Below are 11,057 nucleotides of genomic sequence, written 5' to 3'. Positions count from 1 at the left end.
AAACAATCAATTTAAGTTTTTTGATATGCAAATTTTTTTCAAAAAATTTAATTTATGTTTCTCGATACTATAACATACCAAAAAACTTTAGTACAAACATTTTATTTTAGAAAAAAATTTATTTTTAAATTTTATGACAACTTTTGAATTTTTAGTTTTCTGAAATAAGTTGTGTATTGGAAAAAATTTAAAAAAGTTTTTCAATACAAACCATTTTTTTGACAAACCATTTAAAAAAAATTTATGACAATATTTTTAAACTTTATAAAAAATTGGAGTTTTAAATTTTTCTAAATAAAACTACTGTACATTGAAAAAAGTTTTTTGAAATATAATTTATGTACCAAAAAAAGTTAAAATAAAATTACAGAAAAAATATTGTAAGTGAAAATATAAATTTTTAATATTTATATGAAAATAAAAACATTATTTCGCGACATTTATCGAGTACGAGTATAATTTTCGAAGCGTGCAGGGTAAAATACATTAGGAAGGATGGGTAAAATTTTCGAAATCAAATAAAAAATCGAAGTATTGCCGCTTTGTCCGTTGTATCAAAAACAACTTGGAGTATGCACTCAACTCAATCAACTGCCCCCAAAAACGGAGGAACAAACACGTCCGTAACACAGTCACAAAGTTCAGGTTTTCCCTTTTTTTAATTTATTTATTTTCCTTCCCCTTTTCCGGTGCGCATGCGAGGGTATGATTCCAGCGCGATTTGCGGTCGCAACAACCACCCCTGTAAAATGCATCTTAAAATTGCGTCTACCCTCTGCACCGCGATTCCGATTGCGCAATTGACAATGTAGAATTAATAATTATTATTTTGTTAAATCTAACTCTTCAACTAGGTTTTTGTAACGGTAATTCAAAATACTTACATGTGCTTCCAGATAATTTCGGAATAGGGTACATAACTTAACTATTAGATCCTTGACACTAAGTCTCTTATTTTCTTTATCATTCATGTAAATTTCTTTCTATTGTCAAGTGCTTTTAACTTTTTAACCTATTTCCATTTCCTCATTCTCTTTTTACCTAGCTCATATGTAATATTGATTCTGAAATTTACTATGCTATAACTTTCATGTTGCTACATTATTGCAACTTAGGAGAAACGTGAATTCATTACTTCAAAGATAGACTGAATAACTTTAGAGGAGCTTGTTTAGGTAATTGCTAACATCTTTGCTTCAGATACTTAAACCGCGTGTGGTGAGTGTGAATGAGCTTCACCTTCCATTTTCTGTTTTAATTTCCATTCTGTTGTGTCCGTCATCATTTTTCGCAGTTATTGTTTTTTAGACAATGGAGAAAATGCCTGTACTTGGTTCCAATGCATCGTCTTCATCATCATCACCTTCTACTGCAATCGGATCTAGGTTCTCCACTTTGAACAAGTCCTTCAAGTTTGCTCTCCGTTCTTTGCTTACTTCATGTTCAAAGGAGGTACACTCCTTCGTTCTCTCTTCTTTTCTCATGTATGCTTTTCATTTTGGCTTGTGTGAAAAAGTTACTGGGGGAACATAATATGTAACTTTTTAACTCTACATATTGTTGCCACTAGAAATATTGAGCTGAAAAACTGAATATCTATGTCATTATAATTTTATGTTTTTAAGGTAGTAGATAGAAGATATTTCGTAAATTAATACTTGATAATAGAAATGCTAATGGCTGATTTCAGTAACTAGTTGTTGGCATTTAAGTTAATGAGTGGACAATGCTCAAGCCCCATCTTGGCTTTTTCTGAAATTTAACTTCAAAAGAATTAAAGCAATAGTAAGGTTTTGGATTAACTAGATTTAAGTAACTAGTTCAGATTTGGTTCTTATGCATTAAGAAGATAACCATGACACATTCACATTGACGCTAGCTTTATATGTAGTAATGATTTTGTTGTCTTCCGCATTTTTTAGATAGCACCTGGCATTATCTTATGGACTAAGTTTGACTGCGAGTCAGTAAATATGTTAATATTTTGCATCTTATGAAATAGATACGTGTTAAGTTAGATTCAGCCTTAAAAATGACTATATTTTTATGCTTGTTTCTGTTTTGATTTTTAAAGGAATTTTTTAAAGCATTTTCAAGTTTTACCAACACTGAAAAAGATTTTCTCCATCGCCTATTTCTTCAGGTATGATCTCTTGATATCTATTCTTTCAAATTAGAAATACATTCCGAATGTTACATTGTGTTTTAGCCAAAAATAAAAATAAAATGACAACAAGCTTGACCTAGGCATAGGTTTTCAGTGTTGATCTTGGAAAGTTTATGGTTCCATCTTGTAGTTAGAAATAAGATATTTATATTCCTCAACCACAATGCTAAATAGGTTCAAAGAAAGTACTCCACCAGTCCCAAATTAGTTTAAGTGACATTGAAAAAGATTGATTTTCATTGGACAAAGTTTCAATATGAAAAATAAATCTATTGTTAAAACGTTACTTAATTTGGGCAGAGGGAGTATTGATTATCAACAGAATGTAATGTTAAAAAACTGTCTTTTCTCTTTACATGTGAATTGAGTAAAATGAACAAGGCATTAGCTGTGTTTATGTAGAAACTTCTACTTAGATAGGAAATTCAAACTTTTTAAAGACATTTGTTGGTGTCAAGTATCTAGTTTTTAAGGGAACTATGTGTCATGAATGGTGAACAAACTATCTCAAAAGTTTAAATTGTTGGGGTAAAGGCATATGAATGGTTTTACACCTAATATGTCCCTCATACAAGAGCCTTTTGGGCTTAATGAGTGGAAAGTACTCAAGCCCATTTTAGCTTTTGCTGAAATTTACCTTAAAAGTATTTAGGTAATACCAAGTTGAGAATGATTTCTGAAGTGTTTGAGAAAAACTCCTCTCAGCCCGTACTGATTTTTTTATATAAGATAACATTACATAATCATGTCTCTTCAATAATGGGATTGATACACCTATATGTGATCTGATTTCCCTTTATGTATCAAACCTTTCAGGTCATTACTTCTTTGCATGAAGACATAGAGGTACGTTTGTTGTAACTGTTTATTTTGGTGATATCAGATATAGAATCCATTGCACCTCTAATTTAAATACTTAATTGGCTAGGCCTCAATAATACAGGACGTTGTCTAACTAAATATTACTTAAGATATTTTTTCTTTCAATTGTACCCATTTCTTAAGCTAAAAGTCTGATGCTTATGAATCATTATTTCAAATACTTTTTAGTTTGTACCAACTTTTGTCTTCTACAGTTTATGAGTTAGTAAACTAAATATGTATTTGTTGGCATATATGTGATACATTCATGGGAAGTTCATAGGAATATATTCCTCTTATTCAAATTATTCTCTTAAGTCTTACAAACTTTGGAAAGCCAACCGTTTTTGGTAGTTGTATTTATTCTAAACTTAAACTGAAATTAAGATTTCTTTTTTGAGAATTATCCTGAATTGTTATGCAATGGCTGCTTAATGTCTTTCTTTTAATGCGATAGGATAGGCTATTGATATGTCGTATGAGAAATTTTGTTTTCTTTCTTTATGTTCTCTCTCTCATTCACACACATGCAGGCAGAGAGATTTATTAGGACTCAAGAAACACTTATTTATTTGCTTGTCTCCTGAAACTTGCATGCTTAAATGCATGCAAATATACACACTGCAAGCATTTTAGAGTGTAGTAATAATTTGTTAATATTATGATAATGTTATAAATTCTAAACGCTCTATCGTTTTTTACAGGAAGACTTTGACGCAATCTGTCTCAATACACAGGTATAAACTTAACTATTGTGTCTTTTGTTTTATTCAAACATGTAAAATAAAAATTTCAATAGTATTGTGTCTGTTTGCTCAACATTCAGATACTGTAATTGATTTAGACTTGTAACCAGATGCAAGTCTTGCTAATCCATGCCATGAATCTCTTTATTATGATTTTCGGGGAAAATCTTGTTGCTTAAAATCACAGTTGAGCTGTTGAGGTTACTGTTTTTGAAATAGAGTACTTCTGTTATAGGTGAATTGGATCTTTCAAGTAGTGGAGCTTACACATGACATTTGATTGGACCATTGGAGCCAAAATAGATAGAGCCAATGTTCTGAGTTAGGGTGTATTCACCCTTGCTTTAGTACTATGCTTTAAAAACTGTTGGAAGCGTAGTACATAGTAATTTTTAAAAATTTAGTGCTATGCTTTAATTTGAATAAACTCCATAAAGTGTGTGTTTTTAAATTGAGCTAGGGTGTATTCACCCTTTATTTAGTATAAAGTGCATTGTAGCTTTTTAGAGATGGAAATGCTCTTAATTTTTCTTTTTAGTGACAAACTCAAGTTGGCATAGCTTTCCCCCTTAAATTTAATAAATTTATATCTAATGGTACTGAAAGTGTAGAAATATAAATACAAATAATGTCCACAATACATGTTACTAAATTTCAGACCACCTTTTTCGATCCATCTCTTACAATATATATAATCAAATTAATAATTTCTGAGAAACCTAAAATAATCATGAGATATATATAATTATAGTTGCAAACAGTCATATATGATATACCATTCACTCTTTGGTTTTTGTTTGAATTTTGGTTGCACCTAATCAACTCCATAAGTTGGCTCATGGAGCGAGAAATACCAACAAAGGAATTACCCAGGTTCAAAACAGAGGCAGAAATACTGAAGGCCTGACGCTCCTCATAGCACTTGAGGGAGTCTGTTAAGAGAGGTTCCCTTGAGTTTAAGGGTGTAACTGTGACTGGTATTATTAACTGTGACTGGTACTATTAACCGTCACCTATAACACCCTTTTATCTAACATAGCAGTAGCAGAGGTTGGAGAGGGAGGCCTTGGAGGGGGCTGGTTAGGAAAAGTTGGCAGGCAGGCAGCAAGAAAGTTTAGGTTGAGTGAACTCAAAGTTCCATGTTTTATATTTTTTTAGCCAACCTTCCCTACCCCTATTTTTTTCAAGTCTGATATGAGATGGCAGATGGTATTTGCATACAGGGGTTTTTAGTACACCAATGACTGGAATTAATTTGGAAATAAGTTATAGTTTCTTTATACCCCTTTATTGCTTTGATAATCTGTAGTGCAAGTGAAATATACAGGCTGCGACGTTCTTCCGTATTCTAGTTAGTCTTGTGTTTCATGTTCATCGTTCATGTAGGTGGGAGCCACTCTTGATGCTGTAGAGGAAATTGTGGAAGAACAAGATCTGGATCTTTTGTTTTCAAATAGGTATTATCTGACTTTGTATTTCAAGTATTTAACTGTAGATTTTATCTTTAGTAAATATTTGAGATGGTTAGTCTTCAAAGCAGCAATTAGTGAAGCTTATATCTTAAATCCCATGAAGTTATCTCATTTTTATATGTTCGTAGAGGTTTCCCTTCATATTATACTTGGGGACCTATGATGGTTATTTTTAACGCCAGATTCATATTCAAATTGCTTTCTTTTCATATTATTGCTATTACAATATATTGATTTTTTGAACTCATCTGAAAAACATTTATACATTACAAATGCAGGAGTAACATAGTGGATGTTGCTGAGAATCTGTCTATGGCAAAGAAGAACGAAATCCAACACTTAATGCATATGGTGCAATTGGTAGGTATACTATTCGAATGTATCAGCATCAGATTATGTTAAAAATGGACTAAAACAAATACTTCCTAATTAATAGGTTGAAACACTTATACAAGTGTGAGTCTTTTGATACAAAATTTTCATATTCCTTGTTTTCTTTTATATCCTGTCTCAAACTCGCCTAAAAGACTACGCAAAATAGTCTTTCCTCTCTGGGGTTGTGTAACTATTTTCATGTTTTCTCTTCTTTCCAGTTGAGGATTTATTTTATTAATCTCAAGTTGGAATAGCCAAAATTTTCTTGTCCATGGATGTGTGCGCTCCAGAAACAACTGTTCACTTAGCCACGGCCCTAGTATTGCCGAGCGAGAGTACACTAAAGTTATGTTTCGATGCAAAGTAGTTTTTTTGGTTGGTTAGTTGGTCACTTCCTGAAACGGATTGGATTGGCATTCTATTAGCTCTAGTTATCCTTTCGGTAAACTAAACTCTAGTACTATACTTTCTGCGTATTACACTCGTTCGGTAGCTATTCACACCCCTAAACAAACTCTAACTCAGGGAAGAAGAACAAGTCTTAAAAAACTACATATGCGATAACCCGCTTAACTTCTACCTTCTCCAACTCTGCTTGTTCTCTAGCGGTCGCTACAGCTGAGGATAGCTAGAACTAATGAACTAAGTTTGGATCTTTTTGCGCCTGCTTCTTGTGTCAATATCGAATGATTTGGGATTGCTCTTCTATCTTCCCTTCATCCAAAATATGTTGCTCTTGTTTACTCGCCACAATTAAATTTAAATGTTATAAAATCAAGGCAGAAAAGTATTGTGAATATAAATCACTTCATAGATCTCTTTAACTCAGAACAAACTAGAAAGTAAATTTGGCTAGGCCAGAAAAAAAAAATTGTTTAAAAAGATTTGAGGTTTTGCTTAGGCCTTAAACAGGGATCATTTTCATTTTTGTATTCTGAACTTTGTATTCTATTTCTCTGATCCCTATGTCAGGGAGAGGAACATAATCAAAGGCTCCGCAATCAACTGCAACTCCTTAAAGAAGGCAGTCAAGTCTTGTCTGGTGGTTCACATGTTGTGGAGAAGGTAGAAGTTTTCTTAATTTCCTTCTCTCTAATAATTTGATTGGTCAAAATGTTATAATCATTTATTTTTATCGTTTTTTGGGGGAATTTTTTCGGCTTACATGGTGCGTCATCCTGTTAGCAGGTCAGAAGCATGAATTTAAATTATGGGGCCAACAGTAGTGATGAGATGCATGATGTATAACATTTCCACCACACCATCCTGTAAATTGACCAAGTTCCATCCGCTGAGGGATCATCCCTTTAATGTTGTTACAATGTTTCTGAAGATTTAAATATTTACCAGGCAATTTTAGCAAAGATTTGTCTTTGTATAGGATCAATATTAAGCCTTCAACTCTTGCTGTAATTTAAATATTAAGGTTCTGTTAAGAGAAAAAAATGTTTGTTATCCTCAAATTATGGTTGTGTATTGCCTTTTCGGGCAAAAAACAAAAACAGTTTGTGATTCAGCATCAGACGCAGGCTCTAAATGCTACTTTTTTTGTATATAGATATAGAAAGCTACTTTACATATAGGCAATTGATGGCAAGCTGTGTGAGAATCAAATCCAATAGCCAATTGTCTATAATATGGTATTTACACCCTAAACAACCAAATACAACCTAATTTGTTATTTAAGATTCCATATACTGTGGAGTTGGAGGGCTTGTGTTGGTCTTCTCAAGACCTGCAAAATTGTTAAAAAAATAAAGCACTTCACATTCATTTTTAGCAAGAATCAATAAGCATAATGTTAATACAATAAAAAATAAACAGAAAATGCAATAGTAAAAAAGAAATATATCACACCAAGCAGATCCAATTCAAAAGGATTTGCCAAGAAAAGGATAGACATACCATATAGCACACGGATTTCCACTTCTCTCCATTCTTGCACAAGGGAACAGCAGCAACACATCAGATGAGAAAGAAAATCATCAACATAGCCTCCCTGGCAAAGAATGTCAATGACTGATGTTTACAATGAATCATTTAAAGATACCAAATATTGCTAAAGCAAGTCTCAATATATATAGTAGTAAAGAATACTCAAATCTTATTAAAAGTCATATTTATTTTTTTAATTCACCATGCAAATTGGATAATCGGAATCCACAAAGAAAAAAAAAAGAGAAATAGTAATCAGAGTTGAACCAAATTTCCATTAGGAAAAAAAAGAAATAGTAATAATACATAATTCTGACATATGATTACTAATAGAATGAGAAATGCTGCCCAAAAATTCTTTATCTGAATATTTATATATTCACGAGGAAAAAAAGAAGGCCCCTAAGGTCATATTTATGCAAAAGGAAGGCAGCATTACCTTTATGTTCATCATCTTCCTAAGCTTCCTCCTTATGCAGCAAGTATAGCAGCAGCATGATAAAACCATCGAATAGGCCATCAATTCATTGCATGCTTCTGCAGAAGCTGAAAAAACAGAAAAATGAAGTTAAAACAGCACAACAACCTTGATATCTAGAATTGTGGCAAATGAACGAAAAGAGAAAGAATAATATAATACTTCCTCTTCCTCCGGAATAAAATATAAGCAATGATAACTGAAAAGTTGATGTATAATATAAGAAAATATTTGCAATTTAAAGAGTTCAGATATAGATTCATTCATCATTTCAAAGCTAACACGATAGCATGTAAAATGGAACAGAACACACTCAACAATACTGCTATAGATATCATCATTTTAAAGCTAACACAATAATGTCACAGCTGACTTACATATTGGCCTGTTGGATGCAACAGTAGCAATCTTTGAAAGTGTCCCACAGGGAAAGAATAATGTCTTTACACCTGCAAATCAAAAGATCTACTTATTAGTTATTACCAAAGATGAAAAGCATAATTGTAAACTACTTTTCATTCTGACATAACACTACCGAAAATCAAATTAACATTAGGAAAGTACATACAAAGATAAGGTTCTGAACAACAAGCAAGTAAATCAGTATGCCAATCTTCCTGATGATGTGAAGTTTTAGTTGAAAGCAGATTCTTTTCTGAAACTGAGGATCTGTTTGAGACCAGACAAATGAAGCACCAGATTCAGTTCAATGTAAGTTAGTAACCAAAAAGGTAAAAATGGTAAAAACTTTTGCATGATAAATAATAAAAGGATAGAGGAAGCATAAGCATTATCATAGTGCAATGTAAGTTGCTTAAACTCATAACTAAAGGAAAACTTTGCGTGGTTGCTTCTTCCTAGAGGTCAAACGTGCAAGGATTGCATGTTAGAATTCAAGTGTGAGAGGTTACTCAACGAGATAGAAATTACCTAAATGAAAGATATATAAAAAAGGTGACTCATATACTCAATATTTTAAGATTTTGAATGGAGACATGATGTTCAAGTCTCTTGGTAGTCAAGGTCTTTGGTCTGTTGTTGCTTCTGCTGCTCCCACGGTCTCTCAAACAAGTGGTAGTATTAGAGTCATAGTTCAGCTTGATAACAGAGCGGAAGTGGATCCAAGTGAAATGGATCCTTGTATTGAAAGTCCACCTAACGGTGTATCATATCTTATCATATCTTTTGGTCAAATAGTTTTCCTACGTGAACTCAAAACACATGAAAACTGGAGAAGAGGGAAATGAATGACTTTGATTCTGAAAGAGGGTCACTTTTGTTACGGTGTTTTTCATCAGAAGAATGACCTTTTCTGCCATTGGCATCAGAATAACTGTCTTTACTGTATTCTACTTTCTTGTGACTATGTTCAGGTGATAAGTTCTCTGGAAGAGAATAAGCAGCAACTTCTGTGACATCTAGTAAACGTTGAATGAATTCACATTGATTTAAATCCATATTTGCTTGTGAATGTTGTAGCTCTAGTTGAAGCTTTTCGTTTTCTTTTTTAAGTGCTTCGGTGAAAGAAAAATTTGGGTAAGTACATGAAAGAGTTTTCTTCAGCACTACTGTGTCCTCTTTGTCAGGTTCTGGTTTCAAAAAAACAGTCTGAACCTTTTGGTCATCATCATCCAATGTGTACTCACATTGATCCTTTTCAATAACTTCAAGTCTCTCCTGAATATTCCAAAGAAGCAAGATATTATTAATAGTGATCAGACTAATTTAAGCAGATTTACTAAGAAAATTTCAATAAAAGGTGTATCAAATTCTTTGGAAGATTTTGAAAATTTGAAAGTTCTGATTAATCCAAAAATGAAAAAAAAAAATCTGCAACATATGCAACACCATCATAAAAACTAACAAACATGAAGAAATGGAAATGTGATTTGATTGATTGTTTAATTGATTACTACTTAGACTACAAATCTCAATACATTAGTATCAAAAAGAATGGTTGCTCAAATCCATTGGACTAGTACTCTAATTGGATCCTTACAAATACAAGTTTCAAGCTAATATTTCAGACATTTATAAACACACTACCCATTTGTCTTCAATTTATCCAGCAGTGTTTTAAAAATCATACCATAGATCTAGCCCAGAGACCTCCAGGTCATGGTTCAATTGGTCCAATCAGTTAGGAAAGTATTAAGAAAAGTAAAAAAAATAAAAACCTATTGAACCAAGCATGGTTTAACATGGTTCAACTTTGATTCAACCATACTGCTGACGGTACAACCGGGATCAAACCAACTTGTGAACTAGCCAGTTCCCAGTTAAATCGGTAGGACTGGCCGATTCAATCTAATTTTTAAAACATTGGTATCCAAGAGAACTTATGTAAACAATACACATTTGAAGTAGCCGAAACCATGCATAATTGAGCTATAGTAAGTTAATGTCCAGGAATAACTATGATGAGTAAACTTCTGACAAGACTATACTCCAAACACAATTGAAAACAAGGTTCAGCTGATAGCTTAATAAGATAACAAAGCAAAGAGAAGCAAAAACAATTACCCTGACTCGAGCATTGACTCGAGTGTTGTCGACTAGAGTAATGAGAGGAACAAGGCGCAAGTATCTATCGATTTCATTCTGAGCCTTCCTAAATTGATAAACAATGTTCCATCCCATGGCCAGCAAATAAAGATAGCTGCGGTCCTGACAACTATTGACCAAAATGTAAGACCTTCTAAGAGCATCTTCTAGCTGTTCTAGAGGCTCCCGAGTTTCGGGGTACTTCTTAAGCTCCGAGATCTTCAGCTGATCCAGTAAGTTTCCAATCAATTTCAGATGCTGTGCAAACTGCCTGCAATTCTTCTTGTGCATCCGCGCTGTATTTGCAGCTTTAACAATCATCCCGATTAATCTCACGGCATCTAAGCCTGTTAATTGGGCCACATTTGCAATCTCCCCAAAATGTTCCCATGAAGATGCCATTCTATATCAACTCGCACACCTCCAACCTTCAAAATTGCATTTTCATTTTGAACCTTGATTTAATCACAAAAATTAGG

General features: G+C 33.1%; 2 protein-coding genes across 18 annotated transcripts in view; one reads left to right on the top strand and one right to left on the bottom strand.

Moving 5' to 3' along the window:
• The first annotated feature begins 461 nt into the window (after positions 1-461).
• On the top strand, positions 462-7,163 carry LOC101501742 (uncharacterized). Of its 14 annotated transcripts, none has more exons than XM_012718313.3 (10): positions 462-645; positions 1,116-1,175; positions 1,309-1,452; positions 2,075-2,143; positions 2,984-3,013; positions 3,733-3,765; positions 5,161-5,231; positions 5,525-5,606; positions 6,594-6,686; positions 6,807-7,163. In XM_012718313.3, the coding sequence occupies exons 3-10, from the start codon at positions 1,312-1,314 to the stop codon at positions 6,867-6,869; spliced, it is 582 nt and encodes a 193-aa protein (XP_012573767.1). In that variant the 5' UTR covers positions 462-645; positions 1,116-1,175; positions 1,309-1,311; the 3' UTR covers positions 6,870-7,163. The 14 variants fall into 14 exon arrangements, with proteins under 14 accessions (XP_012573767.1, XP_012573766.1, XP_012573763.1 ...); XM_012718312.3 differs by having other exon boundaries at positions 1,295-1,452; XM_012718309.3 differs by having other exon boundaries at positions 1,116-1,218; positions 1,295-1,452.
• The window catches only part of LOC101503338 (protein MID1-COMPLEMENTING ACTIVITY 1-like), a 5,036-nt gene continuing 1,128 nt past the window's right edge, over positions 7,150-11,057 (bottom strand). For all 4 annotated transcript variants that reach the window (XM_004509339.4, XM_073363865.1, XM_004509338.4 and 1 more), the window contains exons 3-9: positions 10,558-11,006; positions 9,287-9,711; positions 8,603-8,703; positions 8,412-8,483; positions 7,996-8,102; positions 7,527-7,620; positions 7,150-7,356 (exon numbers count right to left, since the gene is read on the bottom strand). In XM_004509339.4, the coding sequence (XP_004509396.1) occupies positions 7,304-7,356; positions 7,527-7,620; positions 7,996-8,102; positions 8,412-8,483; positions 8,603-8,703; positions 9,287-9,711; positions 10,558-10,980 (1,275 nt within the window). In that variant the 5' untranslated portion in view covers positions 10,981-11,006 and the 3' untranslated portion in view covers positions 7,150-7,303. The remainder of the gene's footprint in view (positions 7,357-7,526; positions 7,621-7,995; positions 8,103-8,411; positions 8,484-8,602; positions 8,704-9,286; positions 9,712-10,557; positions 11,007-11,057) is intronic.

The sequence above is a fragment of the Cicer arietinum genome, chromosome 7, assembly GCF_000331145.2.
Source record: "Cicer arietinum cultivar CDC Frontier isolate Library 1 chromosome 7, Cicar.CDCFrontier_v2.0, whole genome shotgun sequence".
Lineage (NCBI taxonomy): Eukaryota > Viridiplantae > Streptophyta > Magnoliopsida > Fabales > Fabaceae > Cicer > Cicer arietinum.
This window is presented reverse-complemented; position numbering and strand designations above follow the sequence as displayed.